The 16,925-nt window shown below is 41.4% G+C and overlaps 1 protein-coding gene across 1 annotated transcript; it reads left to right on the top strand.

Annotated features, from left to right (window-relative positions):
• The first annotated feature begins 15,037 nt into the window (after positions 1–15,037).
• On the top strand, positions 15,038–15,436 carry LOC113294571. Its single transcript, XM_026542963.1, has one exon. The coding sequence runs from the start codon at positions 15,038–15,040 to the stop codon at positions 15,434–15,436; it is 399 nt and encodes a 132-aa protein (XP_026398748.1).
• The last annotated feature ends 1,489 nt before the right edge of the window (positions 15,437–16,925 follow it).

Consider the following 16,925-nt stretch of genomic DNA (forward strand, 5'->3'; position numbering starts at 1 on the left):
GGTTCAACATCTTCAGCTCGTTGTCATTAACAACACCTTACTGCTCAGCTTTCACAACCCTTGAATCTCCTCAGGCGTCAGAAATTCATCATCCGCAGCTGCATCTCATACACACTACCAACTGCAACATCCACCAGTTTACTGCAGCTTTAACTTGAGCTGCTGCAACAACATCACCAACACTGATTCCTCCTGCAATTGCAACTTCCATCAACACCAACAAACCCATTGTTTCTCAGCATCAACTTCACTGCAGCTCATACCCATCTTCTCTGCTTGCCAGTTCCACCTCTCATACTCAGGCCTTCACTGCACACAAGCATTTACTTTCATGCCTCATAATCACCACAAAATTGCAGCTGCGACATGCTTGCAAAGCCATCTCCTCACCTCAGCTGTACCTGCTCTATCATGGCAACCTCCATCTCAGTTACAGATTCAACAACTCCAGGCACTGCAGCCGCGACTCCACCAAAACCCTGTATGTTTATGCATTCATCTAATCACAGCTCATTCAGTCACCACTGCCATTACACTGTATCACCAGGCTCTTCCTTGAGCTCCACCTGCAACTTCATAACTGCTCCATAGACTCACATTGCCCTTCTTGACCTAGCCATTCATATAGCAAACACCACTCAACAGCTTCTTCCATTCCAGCCAACAATTCTTTTAGTTCTTAACTGCAATCTTCTTCTCAATCTGTACAGCTTTATCCAATCCGCTGCAACACTTGCAATCATCTCAGTCTCGTACACAAACAACACCTTGAACTGCAGCTTCATTACCATCTTCGTCTCAGCCGCACAACCTTCACACCCATTTCAATAGCAATCACCACCACCAGACCACAGCACCAACACAACCCATGCTAGCTTTTCCACCTGCAATATATATGGCTTCAAACACCACCAGGGCAGTGAAACTCCAGCCATTAGATCATCACCTGCCATTCCATGACAACTTCAGTTCATTGCAGACCCTTCATGTCTGCCTCATGCCAACCACCACCAACAAACTCAATTCAAATCCCACCTGAACCTCAATAGCATCTTCACAACTACATCATTATCTCATCTGTGTCCTTTAGCTCAAGGCATAACTCAAGGCATCAACAACATCAACTCATACCAGCTGCAACTACAATCATAAAACCATCCCAGTTTCTTGTCCCTGCAATGGACACCACCATTCCAGCTCAAAGCCCAATACCCATTTCTGCCTACAATCTCAGTTCCTTATCAGAATTTCCATATTCTCTGTCTCTGTTGTAATCATCTCAACCCCATAAAGGTTTTAACTCTGCCAACAACACTTCAATGACCTCAGCCAATGCTTCACCTGTAACATCAGCTTCATCTGAGTCTTTGTAAAAACCAATTCAGATTCATTTCAGATAAACCCTAGTTTCACCCTTCTTCAACACAGATTCGTGATTCTTCATTTTCCTGCTCTTAAAAGTAAATTCATCATAAACCCCATCTTTTCTATCCTTTACAGAACCTGAATCTCCATTCATCTCCATCGATTCTTCCATTCATCCACAACTCTGATGGTAGTAACCCCTTTCCTCTTCTTTGCCTTTTCTGACATCAAAAATCCGTCGAGAACCCTGATATCTCAGCTTATTACAAATCAGTGCAGCTCGTTTCTCCTTTCTAATCCCTCAATCTCTCTGCGCATCCTTCCTTCCCTGATAAGCAGTGGAGCCGCCATCTCAATCTCCGGCAGAGAGAAATAGAGAAATAAATGCAATGATAAGAAAATTGACGTCTTCTCTGAATTTTAGGTCTAGTGTAAGAATGGGGTGGATATAGCCACCCATATCAAGCAGATAAGGGGTAATCAAGGATGATTTATGCACCCTTAAGTATTATATATTGGGCTCCAAGATGCCAGTCCGTTGCTTCTCTAGACTAAGCTGCAGTGTTTGTCTCCTATCACCGGCTTGGCTCGGCTCCGCTCCCAGTAGCAATTGCAGAGAAAATGATGCTTTTGCCCTTTTTCACTCCAAATGGACGTTTTCTCCTTCTTTAGTTCCCAAGGACTCCATTGCACCTAATAACTCAAAACTAAACATAAGAGATGCAATTCACAAGGATAATAGCAAAGAACGCATAAATACTAGATATGAAATTAGGTGTTTTACAAAACCTATCTAATTCCCCCACACTTAGATTTTACTAGTCCTCGAGCAAATCAAACAAAACTTATTCTAAAGGATACATACAACTACATCTCGTGAGGATTTACTAGAGATATACCCCATAGAACTTACTTTTCCAACTTACTAGTTCTCCGTAATGATAGCATCCAACGCGCTAAGAAGACATAGAAATTCTGCACACTAGTCATAAGAAGTTAGACACATAAATGAACGCAATCGCATCCTTAAAAGTTGAGAGAGAAATAACCATCCCTTCTCGAAAGAAATTCGGGTTCGGAGTGATCAAAAGTCTCGACTCTGACTCATAAGAAAGGGTTTTGTGAAGTTGCTCTCAGTAATAAACAACTTTTTATGGGTCAAACATGTGTCCAGGTAGGAATGAAGAGAGAATTCTGCGACACCTTGAATGGTAGGAAGGCAAAAACCCTCCGAATTGTTTTGAAAACCCACATCTTTTATTCATTTTGAAAACCCTTTTTTCTTATGATCTCTAAGAAAGGAAATCAATCACTTAACGAAGGTGAGAATATGCTTACTTACCTCGTTATCCGTTCGATGTGCAGTTAGCACCACTCTCACAGCATCCATAGAAACGTCTTCGGTCTTCAATCCTTGTCTTCATCTTCGTCTTCGGTCTTCAACACTTGATGATAACCTTGAACTTCGTAGAATCTTGACAATGCGATTATTTCCTCTAATTCCTTGTTGCTTGAAACTTCATTATCGATATTTCTTCTTCCATTGGCTTTATTGAATGAATACAAAACCAAAAACGAACTAAACAAACCAAAATATGATGCAATGATATTTTTTTTTTAACATGCAAGATAAATAAAGTAAAAAAAATATGAAAATAAACAAAATATGAAAACTAATGATGGACATAATAAAAAATTTCTCTTGTCTTTTTTTTTTTTTTTTTTTTGAGACAAGAAAAATAATACAAATACAAAATAAAGATAAAATAAAAATGCAAGTACAAAGGCCATGGTGTAAGTACTTTACCGCTCGATTCTTCACAACTTGTATGTCTCGATATCATAAACTTCTTGAATTCTCATCTTGATAATATTCGCTCTTGTACAATAGTCTTCAACTTGTAAAAATTCTGCTCCTTGTCTTGTTGCTATACTTGTATCTGAAATCTGCGCTCATTTCTGTATTGTTGCTTGTAAACCTTGAACGTCTTCAATTTTCCTTTGAATTTGTGATGCTCCTCTTGTTGATGATGATGGTGTTTCTATGGATCTGTTGGTGTAGAGAGAGATAAAGTGGATGGTGCTAACTGCGAACAAGATTACAAGTGGTATGTAAGTTAACAATTCGATGTCACTATTCATGATTGATAAAATAGCACTCAAGATATCAAAATAGTGCTTCTATTGGTGGGAGGTTGGGTAGCTCACCATTCTACCCGGAGTTTACGCACGGTGACACATACTCTAAAAGAACATATTTAGACAGGTACAAAGAAGTGAAGGTCGGTGCCTCTCATGATGTAACATGGGTAGTCTCCACTATAGGGGACCACTACTCTAATACCGAATTCAGTCTGCACCTCATTTGCCACTGGGATGGTTAAATCCAACTTTAACTCTCATACAAGTAAGAAACCCGATCATGTTCTTTGTCATCTCTAAGTTCGGTCACTCTTATGAGAATCTCGATGTAATCTTAGCGACATGTATACTATGTGACTCTAAACTAACTACAAGTTGGAGTTTTCCTATTCACTATTTTACACAAAAGTTGAAAATTTCATGAAAAATTTACAATACAAATGCTTAAACACTCCCCCACACTTAAACTTTACATTATCCTCAATGTAAATTGAGTCATCCAAAGTAAGTCAAGGTGGAAAATCCTACATGAAATATGACAAGAAATCAAAAATAAATAAATAAAAACAAGACAAGAAAAATCTAAAAAAACAAGATAAGAAAAGAAGATAAAAGATAAGAGATACAAAACCAATTGGGTGCCTCCCATGCAACGCTTGATTTAAAGTCGTCAGCCCGACTATCTCCTTGTTTGCCCTTAGCCGGCTTCCAAAACATTATGGAAATCCGATTGAATGTTACTCAAGTGTCTCCTCGCCTCAAAGATGTTGAAGTGAATGACCTCTTCATCGAACTCCATAGTCAAGGTGCCATTGTGGACATGAATCTTCGTTCTAGCGGTACTCATAAATGGTCTACCCAATAGTAAAGATGTAGACGATGATGAATTCACATCACTCATGTCTAAAACGTAGAAATCCACTGGAAATATTAGTCCTTTTACCTGCACCAAAACATCTTCAACAATCCCTTTCGGGTAAACATTAGATTTATCGGCAAGTTGAATAACTATGCCGGTTTTCTTAAGAGGACCAAGGTTTAAAGCATCATAAATAGAAGTAGGCATAACATTAATAGAAGCTCCTAAATCTAACATAGCTTTTGTAAACCTCGTTTTACCAATTGTGCATGGAATTGTGAAACTACCGGGATCCTTCAATTTAGGTGGGAGTTTCTTTCGAAGATACGCCGAAGCATTCTCCCCCACACTCATTACCTCATTACCCGTTAGTTGTGTTTGTTAGTGCACAATTCCTTTACACACTTTGCATAGCGAGGAGATTGCCTAATTACTTCAATGAGTGGTATATTCACTTGGACTTTCTTAAAAACATCCCAAATATCCCTATCTTGTTCCACCTTCCTATTAGATTTAGCGAACCTGTCAGGAAAAGGTAGAGGAGGAACGTAAGTAGAAACAAGAGTTTTAGAGTTGGATTTAGTTACATCGGAAGTTTGGGGGAAATCAACATCCTTTTCCTCCAAAACTGGTTCCTTTGGGGCTTCTTCTTTACCCGAATCAGTAATTTCAGGTTGCACAAGTCGTGTACCACTTCCAAATGTAATAGCATTGACACATCTCTTGGGTTAAGAGGTCGGAAAGGGAGTTTCTCACCATTTTGTGCATGCAACTGATTAATCTCCTCGGCCATCGAACCAACTTGTGTTTGCAAGTCCTTGACCGCACCCTCCGTTCTTTGCATAAAAAATTTCAGCAACTCTTCCATATTGGACCCTTGATTTTGAGGTTGTTGTTGTTGTGGTTGACCAACTTGTGATTGCAACTCCTTAATTTCATTATCCGTTTTCTGCTGATTTAAGTTCGCTAGTTGTTGATTTTGCTGTACCAAGGACATTAGAGCCTCCACCAAAGTAACCATCTTGGCCAATTCTGAATTTTGGGCTTGTTGCGGTTGTTGCACTTGTTGTTGGAACTCACTTGGATGGTTGTAAACAGAACTTGTACTTGCAACTTGCTCGCAAGTGTTGGAGTAAATACCATACGGCTGAGTTGAGAATATAGCATTGACATGCTCTACGTTCTCATAAGCTGGGCATGATGGTTTTACAACCACTGTTGCAGTTTGTTGCATCATTGCCATCATATTGCTCATTTGTTGACGTAATTCAATAATCTCGTCAACTTGATTAACTCCCTTGGTAGGTGGTTCTGATCCACGACTTGAAAATTGTTGAGAATTTACTGCCATACTCTCAATCAACTCTCTAGCTTGTGTTACCGTCTTGTTCATAAGTGCACCACCACTTGCAGCGTCAATAAGATTCTTATCACTTGATTGGAGACCTTCGTAGAAGTATTGGATTATCATAGCGTTACTGAATTGGTGGTGTGGACAGCTTGCCACCAATCTCTTGTATCGCTCCCAACATTCATACAAAGATTCTCCCACATTTTGCTTTATCCCACATATCTCTTTGCGAATTTGAGTAGCCTTCGACGCAGGAAAATATCTCTCCAAGAAAAGTTTCTTCAACCCATTCCAAGTTGTAATACTACCAGGCGGTAAGTAATATAACCAATCTTTAGCTGCATCGAGTAAAGAGAAAGCAAAAGCACGCAACATTCCTTCATCTGCATTAGCCCCATTAGGTATCATGTTTGTCATCAACCATTGAAACTCTATAAGATGCTTGTTCGGATCTTCCCATACACATTCATGGAACTTTAGTATTTGACTGATCAACCCTGACTTGATATCAAAAGTGGAAGTTGTTTCAATACACCATTGTTGTTGATCCAACTTCTGAGAAGCTAGCTCCTTGAGTGTGCGATTTGCATCACTCATTGCTTCTCCCAGTTTGTATTTCAGTAAGGTACCTGAAACACAATTCTCAAAACAAAATTAAAAACAATGCAAAAATAAGAAACCAAAACTATATAACAAGCTGATGCCTCCCCGGCAGCGGCGCCAAAATTTGATCGATGTCGTATGCGTCAAAAATAATTTCACTTTCTCACTCAACTAAAATAAATGAAGTATGTGGTAAGAAAGAGTTCGTTCCCACGGAGAGGCTTTTGTTGTTATAAAAATTTCAGTTTCTTAATAACCAAGAGGCGATTTTGTTTTTATCAAAGCAATAAAAGTAAACAAAGCAATAAAATAATTGGAATAATCAACAAAGAGAAGATATTGGTCACGGGACAGTATCACTCACAAACATGTATTTTCATCAATGACTAGAATTGGTAATTTAATCTCTCATTTACTAAAAGTCCTAGGATACCTTGATCGCAAGTATATCCCGCTAATTCCCTGATTTCATCACAAACACATTAAAAGATGCATAATTAAATGCAAATTAGAAAGCAACCTAAAGTGTAAAAGCACAATTAGATTTAACTACCCAAGAGCATTAAGTTTAATGGAAAAGACTAATCAATGCAAACGAACATGTAAAAACACTAATCCGTTTTAACAAAAGTTATGATTCATTTGTGACTAGTGGGATAAATCACTACAAGCACTACCCACAATTATGCTACTTAGAATCAGGGATAAACAACTTTTTCGTATTGAAAACCTAATATAGCTTTAGAAATGAATGCAAATCGGATTGATTTCGGACTCAACCTAACAAGTATTCAAATCATATGACAATATTAACAATGAATCATAAACAATAAATTATTGAGACAAACTAATTCATTGAATCATATATCATGTTGTGAAATCCACTTTATCCCATAACCAATATTATGTGTTTAGCTACTCATAGCTTTTGAGTTCGTCATAATCATAATCAAAAATGAAATGAAGAAGATGAAAAATAAACGAAAGCAAACCCTAGTCGCCGCTCTCCAAAACTCCCAATAGAAAATACGTCATAATCTCCAAGTTGTAGAAAACTCTCCTTTTGTAGCTTTTCTCCAACTTCTAAAATTAAATCCAATCTCCAAAGTCCAATACAAAAATGTCCACCAATCCCATATGTGAGGAATACCCATGTGAAAATATGTCCCAAAAATGGTCGTCGAAAAACTGGGTCAAAGTGCCGGAAGTTGGACAGAAAATTGCCGGGAGAGTACCTCAGGTGACCGGCAAAGTCCACCCGGTCATCGGTCAACGAGTCAGCTCGGTCATGTCAGCCGAGTTAAGATGAGTCAGGGTGTCTTGTTTGGCTGAGTGGACTAGTTGCCAGGCCAAAGTGATTTTGCACAGGCCTAAGCAATCTTGCATGAGCCATATCCTCTGTGTTGCACCATTGTGGTGCATCACAACTCCACTCCAACCAACAGTACCATCAGCTGTACTTCTTCCTTCCAACAACAACATTTCATGACTTGCAGTTCAACCTCATTCCAGTCACCAACATTGCTGCAACGGCATGGTCCCTGTAACTTGCAGCTCATCACCACCTTGACCACCAGATCAAATTCTTCATCCTTGCAATGCCTGAACACACACCTGCAGTTCTCTTTGCCGCTAAGCCATTCTGTCCACACATCCATTCCGTCTCAGGCAGACACAATCATTCATTCATACAAACTCAAGCCACACTTGCAGTTCATACAACTCATTCTGTATTTCAAACGCAGGCTGCTTCTGCGAAACAACACCAACATCATTTCAACTCAACACAGGTTCAACATCTTCAGCTCGTTGTAATTAACAACACCTTACTGCTCAGCTTTCACAACCCTTGAATCTCCTCAGGCGTCAGAAATTCATCATCCGCAGCTGCATCTCATACACACTACCAACTGCAACATCCACCTGTTTACTGCAGCTTTAACTTGAGCTGCTGCAACAACAGCACCAACACTGATTCCTCCTGCAATTGCAACTTCCATCAACACCAACAAACCCATTGTTTCTCGGCATCAACTTCACTGCAGCTCATACCCATCTTCTCTGCTTGCCAGTTCCACCTCTCATACTCAGGCCTTCACTGCACACAAGCATTTACTTCCATGCCTCATAATCACCACAAAATTGCAGCTGCGACATGCTTGCAAAGCCATCTCCTCACCTCAGCTGTACCTTCTCTATCATGGCAACCTCCATCTCAGTTACAGATTCAACAACTCCAGGCACTGCAGCCGCGACTCCACCAAAACCACGTATGTTTATGCATTCATCTAATCACAGCTCATTCAGTCACCACTGCCATTGCACTGTATCACCAGGCTCTTCCTTGAGCTCCACCTGCAACTTCATAACTGCTCCATAGACTCACATTTCCCTTCTTGACTTAGCCATTGATACAGCAAACACCACTCAACAGCTTCTTCCATTCCAGCCAACAATTCTTTTAGTTCTTAACTGCAATCTTCTTCTCAATCTGTACAGCTTTATCCAACCCGCTGCAACACTTGCAATCATCTCAGTCTCGTACACAAACAACACCTTGAACTGCAGCTTCATTACCATCTTCGTCTTAGCCGCACAACCTTTACAGCCCATTTCAATAGCAGTCACCACCACCAGACCACAACACCAACACAACCCATGCTAGCTTTTCCACCTGCAATATATATGGCTTCAAACACCACCAGGGCAGTGAAACTCCAGCCATTAGATCATCACCTGCCATTCCATGACAACTTCAGTTCATTGCAGACCCTTCATGTCTGCCTCATGCCAACCACCACCAACAAACTCAGTTCAAATCCCACCTGAACCTCAATAGCATCTTCACAACTACATCATTATCTCATCTGTGTCCTTTAGCTCAAGGAATAACTCAAGGCATCAACAACATCAGCTCCTACCAGCTGCAACTACAATCATAACACCATCCCAGTTTCTTGTCCCTGCAATGGACACCACCATTCCAGCTCAAAGCCCAATACCCATTTCTGCCTACAATCTCAGTTCCTTATCAGAATTTCCATATTCCCTGTCTCTGTTGTAATCATCTCAACCCCATAGAGGTTTTAACTCTGCCAACAACACTTCAATCACCTCAGCCAATACTTCACTTGTAACATCAGCTTCATTTGAGTCTTTGTAAAAACCAATTCAGATTCATTTCAGATAAACCCTGGTTTCACCCTTCTTCAACACAGATTCGTGATTCTTCATTTTCCTGCTCTTAAAAGTAAATTCATCATAAACCCCATCTTTTCTATCCTTTACAGAACCTAAATCTCCATTCATCTCCATCGATTCTTCCATTCATCCACAACTCTGATGGTAGTAACCCCTTTCCTCTTCTCTGCCTTTTCTGACATCAAAAATCCGTCGAGATCCATGATATCTCAGCTTATTACGAATCAGTGCAGCTCGTTTCTCCTTTCTAATCCCTCAATCTCTCTGCTCATCTTTCCTTCCCTGATAAGCAGTGGAGCCGCCATCTCAATCTCCGGCAGAGAGAAATAGAGAAATAAATGCAATGATAAGAAAATTGATGTCTTCTCTGAATTTTAGGTCTAGTGCAAGAATGGGGTGGATATAGCCACCCATGTGAAGCAGATAAGGGGTAATCAAGGATGATTTATGCACCCTTAAGTATTATATATTGGGCTCCAAGATGCCAGTCCGTTGCTTCTCTAGACTAAGCTGCAGTGTTTGTCTCCTATCACCGGCTTGGCTCGGCTCCGCTCCCAGTAGCAATCGCAGAGAAAATGATGCTTTTGTCCTTTTTCGCTCCAAATGGACGTTTTCTCCTTCTTTTGTTCCCAAGGACTCCATTACACCTAATAAATCAAAACTAGACATAAAAGATGCAATTCACAAGAATAATAACAAAGAAAGGATAAATACTAGATATGAAATTAGGTGTTTTACAACACCTATCAAGTATCAATATGTTGGCACTACATATTGATATGTAGTATCAATATATAATATAACAGTTTATTTATATGTAGTTATAACATATTGATATGTAGTATCAATACATACTACTAGTAACATATGTAGTATGTAGTAATATACGTAGTAACATACATAGTGTTATATGTTAGGGTTAGTAGAGTAACTTTACTCTTTTCAAAACTTTTTTGGACTAATGAGTAAATATATTTTCCCGTTGGACTAGCCATTAACCCGGATCGGGTTTAGTGGACTAAACAACAAAGTTCTCGTTTTGGTTTTCTTATTTTAACTTCCTTATTTTTCTCAAAAAGTATAACATTTAAGGGGATTTGGAGGAGAAGTTTTTTTAGTTAAATAGGTGTCAAAAAATAAAGAGGGGCCACGTACAAAATGTATATGGCCCGATCACATCGTAGCCAGGGCGGAAAAATGGTGGGAACAAATTTGGGAGCATTCTTCTAGCATGTGGGGTGGAAAAATGGTGGGAACAAATTTGGGTATGTTGTTGGGTCTTCTACTGGAGACGGTTGTTTCTTGATGGACAATACGTGCTAGCATATGAGTGGTGTTTGGTTCTTGTGTGCTGGTTAGTTCTCCGCTCCGCGTGACGAACAAAAATCTCGATTACCTCTTCAGTCCTGTCCCATGTTTTCCTTCGGGAAACACCCGTTTGGTTCCTGTGTTGCCTACCTATCGAGAAGGTATCGATTTTGTCCCTCGCTTCTGTTGCCTCTCGCCTGCTCTTGGGTTGCGCGAGATGGTACTCGACAAGGGTCTCATGCTCCCATTGTTCGGTGATATTATTTATCCCGTTCTCATAGCGCACAAGATATTTTTGTTCTCTTGGATGGCGATGATTTCATTGGGAGCTCGGAGCATTTTTTTGCGCCCCAGAAAAAAGATTTCCAAAATCAATTGTTATTTTCTTCCGACGATGGTTTGGGCCAGAAGATGGTGTCATTGAGGAATGCTACCTTGTTGATCCTTCCAGTAGTCATATGCTTGTCTCAGAGATTAAGCCATGCATGTGTAAGTATGAAATAATTCATACTATGAAACTGCGAATGGCTCATTAAATCAATTATAGTTTGTTTGATGGTACTTGCTACTCGGGTAACCGTAGTAATTCTATAGCTAATACGTGCAACAAACCCCGACTTCTGAAAGGGATGCATTTATTAGATAAAAGGTCGCGGGCTTTGCCTATTGCTTAGATAATTCATGATAACTTGACGGATCGCATGACCTTTATGTTGGCGACGCATCATTCAAATTTATGCCTTATCAACTTTCGATGGTAGGATAGTGGCCTATTGTTATTGGTCAGGCAAGTGACGCATAATGATTGCGCGTTACAGAGTTGCAGGCCAAGTCAGTGCGCAGCCAGAATGGCGCAACACTGCGTAGACTGTCAAGTGCTAAGAATGGCATAACCCCGCAGGGCCAGTGAGGCGCAAAGGTGGCGCTACACTGTAAAGACATTTGGCTAAGTAATGAAGATTATTGGCCGACACAATGAGGCTTCATTGAGGTATTGGAAATACATTTCCAAAGTTGACAGATGCAACATGCGATGTTGGCATTGATGCATATCCGTGGAATTGAGTTGGCCCAAACTCAAGGATGAGGAAAGAGTGAAGAATAGGCCAGGAGTTGGTCTATGACATTCGTTCAAGGCTGTCCAAAACTTGAACAATGCAAACAAGCTAACAATGCAAGAGTGGCATTGTTATTGTCAAGCAAATTGGCTAAGTGAATCATATGACGCATGAGCAACCAGAATGATCTTAAAGAGTTAGCCTCGATGATTGAAGCACAAGGATTGTCTGTGCATTAGCTTAGAGCGATAAGCATGCAGGGCCAAGATGGCTGAGCATTGAAGTGAGGCAAAATTCAGTAAAGCGCAACAATTGTGCAAAACAACTCAAGTGACGGTTAGGAGTTGGTTATTGGCTTTGCGAGCATGCCAATGAAGCAAGACAAGTTGAAACGGTTATAAAGTGTGTTTATAACCATATTAGAGTGTTCATAACCAACAAGAACAGGTGTGGCACCAATTGGCGTGACAATACAAAAGGTGGCAGTTGAAGTTGGCGATTATGGAAACTACTTGGACACTTGGCTATCCAAGGCTTGTGCAAGCGGTTGCACAGAAGTTTTGGCTAGTGAGTTTGCTGTATAAATAGTCCCAAGGAGTGGGAAAACCAGTAGGCTTATATAGGAGAAAGTTTTGTAGACATGTAGTCTCATACTTGAGATAATAAGGCATCATTAAGAGAATGATGGCCTGTTTAGTCCATGTGATAGACAGAAGTTTGTAATCTTCCTTTAGTGCAATGAAATGGGTTTGTTGCAGAATGTCTTTGTGTTGATTGTGTTGCTGATGTTGTGAGAATTGTCCAAGTACATGGAAGAACCTATTATACTTATGGGGGCATGAAGAGTTAGAGAGAAAGAAGAAAAGACTTCCGTTGTGCAATGCCTTATGAGTGAAGGCAGATGCGTACTTTGATGCAAGTATGCAAGGCTGAATGATTTTGGGTGAAGTTGATTCACCGAACCACAATCATTGTCTGTAATGTCCCATGAATATTTTAGGAAATTAAATGGGCATGTGACACCTACTATGGTGGTGATGAGTGACGGATAATTAGGTTTCGATCCCGGTCCGCCCTTTAGGTATGCATTGGTCGTCTCGTCCCTTCTACCGAAGATGCGTTCCTAGCCTTAATCGGCCGGGTCGTGCCTTCTATGATGTTACTTTGAAGAAATTAGAGTGCTCAAAGCAAGCCCAAGCTCTGGATACATTAGCATGGGATAACATCATAGGATTTCAGTCATTTTGCATTGGCCTTCACAATCAGAGTAATAATTAACAGGGACAATCGGGGGAATTCGTATTTCATAGTTAGAGGTGAAATTCTTCGATATATGAAAGACGAACAACTACGAAAGTTGGGGGATCGAAGACGATCAGATATCGTCCTAATATCAATCATAAACAATGTCGACCAGGGATCAGCGGATGTTGCGTTTAGAACTCCGTCGTCACTTTATGAGAAATCAAAGTTTTTGGGTTTCGAGGGGAGTATGGTCGCAAGGACGAAACTTAAAGAAATTGACGGAAGGGCACCACCAGGAGTGGAGCCTGCGACTTAATTTGACTAAACACGGGGAAACTTACCAGGTCCAGACATAGTAAGGATTGACAGACTGGGAGCTCTTTCTTGATTATATGGGTGGTGGTGCATGGCCGTTCTTAGTTGGTCTGGTTAATTCCGTCAACGAACGATACCTCAGCATGCTAATACCCTCTGCCCCGCCTGTGTGTTCTCCCCGCACAGCCTGTACCCAAGCCAGGATAAAATGAGCGGGTTTTTGGCAACGACGAATCCAATGTGAAGTCAGTCAAACTTTTTTATGAACATGACAAATTATGAAAAAAATGTGGGCACGTACGAGCAGATACGACGCGCTGAGCCGGATCTGGGCAAGGTGATAAGTAAAGTAACGGCTGGGTCGTCACCCCGTACTTAAATCTTCGAGACTCTTTGTGACGCTCTGGATCGCCCGAGTTCGGTGCCAAATACACAAGGGTCGCTACGTATACTCCCCTAAGTAGTGTCAGTTAGGCAAGGGTCCTCGCATAATCGACGGGTGTGGGGGGGCAATGAAGCTAGTCGCGGATACTAGGATTTGGATAGTAGCTAGAACGTTAGGCCTTTGACGGCAAGGCTTAGAGAACTGGCATATGTGGCGTGCAAAAGGCGAGTTGACATTTTATGCGTCCAAGAAACAAAATGGAAAGGCGAGAAGTGGACAATACATGTTTTAGGCTCTAGTTTACGGGAATAGACAAGTTGAGAAATGGTGTTGGCATCCTAATCAATAAGAACTTGGCGTAGAAAGTCGTAGAAGTACAAAGGTAGAAGGACATATTAATCCTCGTGAGACTTTTGCTACGCAAGGTGGCCTTGAACGTTATTGGTGCGTATGCTCCCCATGAACGGTCCAGGGAGGAGGACATGATAAATTTCTCGGAAGCCCTGGATGGCATGGTAAGCGGTATACCTCTAAGCGAAAAATTGTTCATTGGAGGAGACTTCAATGGACATGTTAGTTTGTGCAGAAGGGAATACGAAAGGTTACATGGTGGATTTGGCTTCGGGGAAAAGAATTAAGGAGGAGAAGATATCATGAACTTCGCAGTGGCATACGACCAGATGATTGCGAATACCTTCGTTGAGAAAAGCGAAGCGCACCTGCTTACCTATAAGTGCGGACATCGCACAACTCAGATCGATTATATCCTCGCAAGCAGAAAGTATATGAAGGAAGGATCTGACTATAAGGTCATACCGGGGGAGTGTGTGGTCGTCCAACATGAACGCCCTAGTAACATATTTATTTATTCAGACGCGTTTCCAATGGAAAAGAACTGCAAACCCACCAAGAACCAGATGGGGAATCTCAAGGAAGATACTGCACGGGCTTTCAGAGATAAGGCACTCTCGGAAAGTGTGCTCTGTGAGGAAGGTGAAGCGGATCACATGTGGAAACAAACTGCTAGTCGTATTCGACAACTGTGGGTGGAAATGATGGGATAATAAAGAGGTGGTGGAAAGCGCGACCCGAAAGATACTTGGTGGGTGGTCTTTAGAGGTGCAGACAGCTTCAAGGATCTCCAGACCCTCGAAAGTGAAGAAAACCTCCAGAACTATAAGGTGGCCAAAAATCATGTTAAAGGGATGGTTTCTGAGGCGAAGGAAGAGCCTATGAGGACTTTTGCGGAAAGCTGGGCACGGAAGAGGGAGATAAGAGAATCTATAAGATTCTTCGGATGCGGGAAAAATACACGAGATTTATTCCAAGTCAAATGCATTAAGGCTGCTGACGGTGTATTTCTGGTGGAAGATGCAGAGATAAAGGCACGTTGGAAAGAATATTTCAACAAACTTTTCAATGTAGGGGGAAACACCCCCTCAGTCAATCTTGTGGGCTCTAATGAACCTGTGGACCCGTCCGAGGAGGCCATCCGTGACATCCATGAAAGCGAGGTAAGAGAGGCCCTAAGAGGAACAAAAACAGGGAAGGTGTTGGAACCTGATACCATCCCTATCCAGGTGAGGAAGTGCCTAGGAGATTAAGGGATAACTTGGTTAACCAAGCTTTTCAATGGTATCTTCTAGTAAAACCGTATGCCAGATGATTGGCGAAGAAGCGTCATCGTACCGTTTTTTAAGAACAAGGGGATATCTAGAGTTGCACAAACTACAGGGGCATCAAACTAATGAGCCACACAATGAATCTTTGGGAACGCGTCATTGATCGTCGGCTACGAGGGTAACTTGTGTAACAAATGATCAGTTTGGTTTTATACCCGGAATATCAACCACGGATGTGATCTTCTTGGTTAGAAAACTAATGGAACGCTACCAGGAAAAAAATCGAGACCTGCATATGGTATTTATTGACCTCGAGAAATCTTACGACAAAGTTCCGCGCGAGGTCATGTGGTGGTCACTTGAACAGAAGGGGGTATCTCTGAAATACATTACCTTAATCAAGGATATGTACGAGGGAGCAGTCACCGGGGTGCGACGGAGTATCAAACAATTTCCCTATCAAGATAGGGATACAACAGGGATCAGCCTTGAGTCCTTATTTATTTTCACTAGTAATAGATCAAGTTACGAGGGACATACATGGTGATATCCCTTAGTGTATGCTCTTTGCAGACGATGTGGCACTAATTGGAAAATCAAAGAAAGAGGTATAGGATAAACTAGAGTGGTGGCAGAAAACTCTAGAATCAAAGGGCTTCAAACTCAATAGGACCAAGACGGAATACCTGAGGTGCGATTTTTACGACAACATGCCCGATATTAGGGATGTTTTGCTTGACGGGCAGATAGTGCCAAGGAAGGAATCCTTCCGCTAGTTATTAGGATCTATGATCCAAAGTAGTGGTGATATCGACGAGGACATTCGATATAGAACCTAAATAGGGTGGGCGAAATGGAGAATGGCGACAGGAGTCCTCTATGACCGTAAGGTCCCAACTAAACTGAAAGGAAAGTTCTACAAAATGGCGATCCGACCTGTGATGTTGTATGAAGCGAAATGTTGGACAACTAAAAACCCGCACATCGGACAACTGCACATAATAGAAATGTGGATGCTGAGGTCGGTCTGCGGACACACGAGGTATGACTGTATCGGGAATGAATGCATACGCAACAAACTTTGGGTAGCACCAATCGAGGATATGCTCACTCAACATCGACTGTGTTGGTTTGGGCATCTCCAGCGAATACCTCCAGATGCTCCGTTTCACATAGAGCACATCAAACGTCCGTAAAAAAGGATGAAGCGTAGAGGCCGTCCGATACTGACATGGGATGAATTGCTTAAAGAGGATCTGAGCCGGTGGGACATAGAAAAAGAGCTGGCGTTCGACCAAGTGCGTGGAGAGAAGCAATCAATGTGGATGAGGTATGTCTAAGAGGTATGTGAACTAACCCTCCTATTTCCGATTGTCTCTTTAAGCAGGAATGTGTAACCGTGAACGTATAAACCGTCATGGCATAATTGTGAATGGGGAGACTCCGCCAGTAGATCTGAATCTAGCAGTAT

Source organism: Papaver somniferum, chromosome 7 (genome assembly GCF_003573695.1).
Source record: "Papaver somniferum cultivar HN1 chromosome 7, ASM357369v1, whole genome shotgun sequence".
Classification (NCBI taxonomy): Eukaryota; Viridiplantae; Streptophyta; class Magnoliopsida; order Ranunculales; family Papaveraceae; genus Papaver; species Papaver somniferum.

Excerpts from the sequence above, each read along its gene's own strand:
- LOC113294571 (XM_026542963.1), top strand. The coding sequence starts at position 15,038 with ATGGTTTCTGAGGCGAAGGAAGAGCCTATGAGGACTTTTGCGGAAAGC.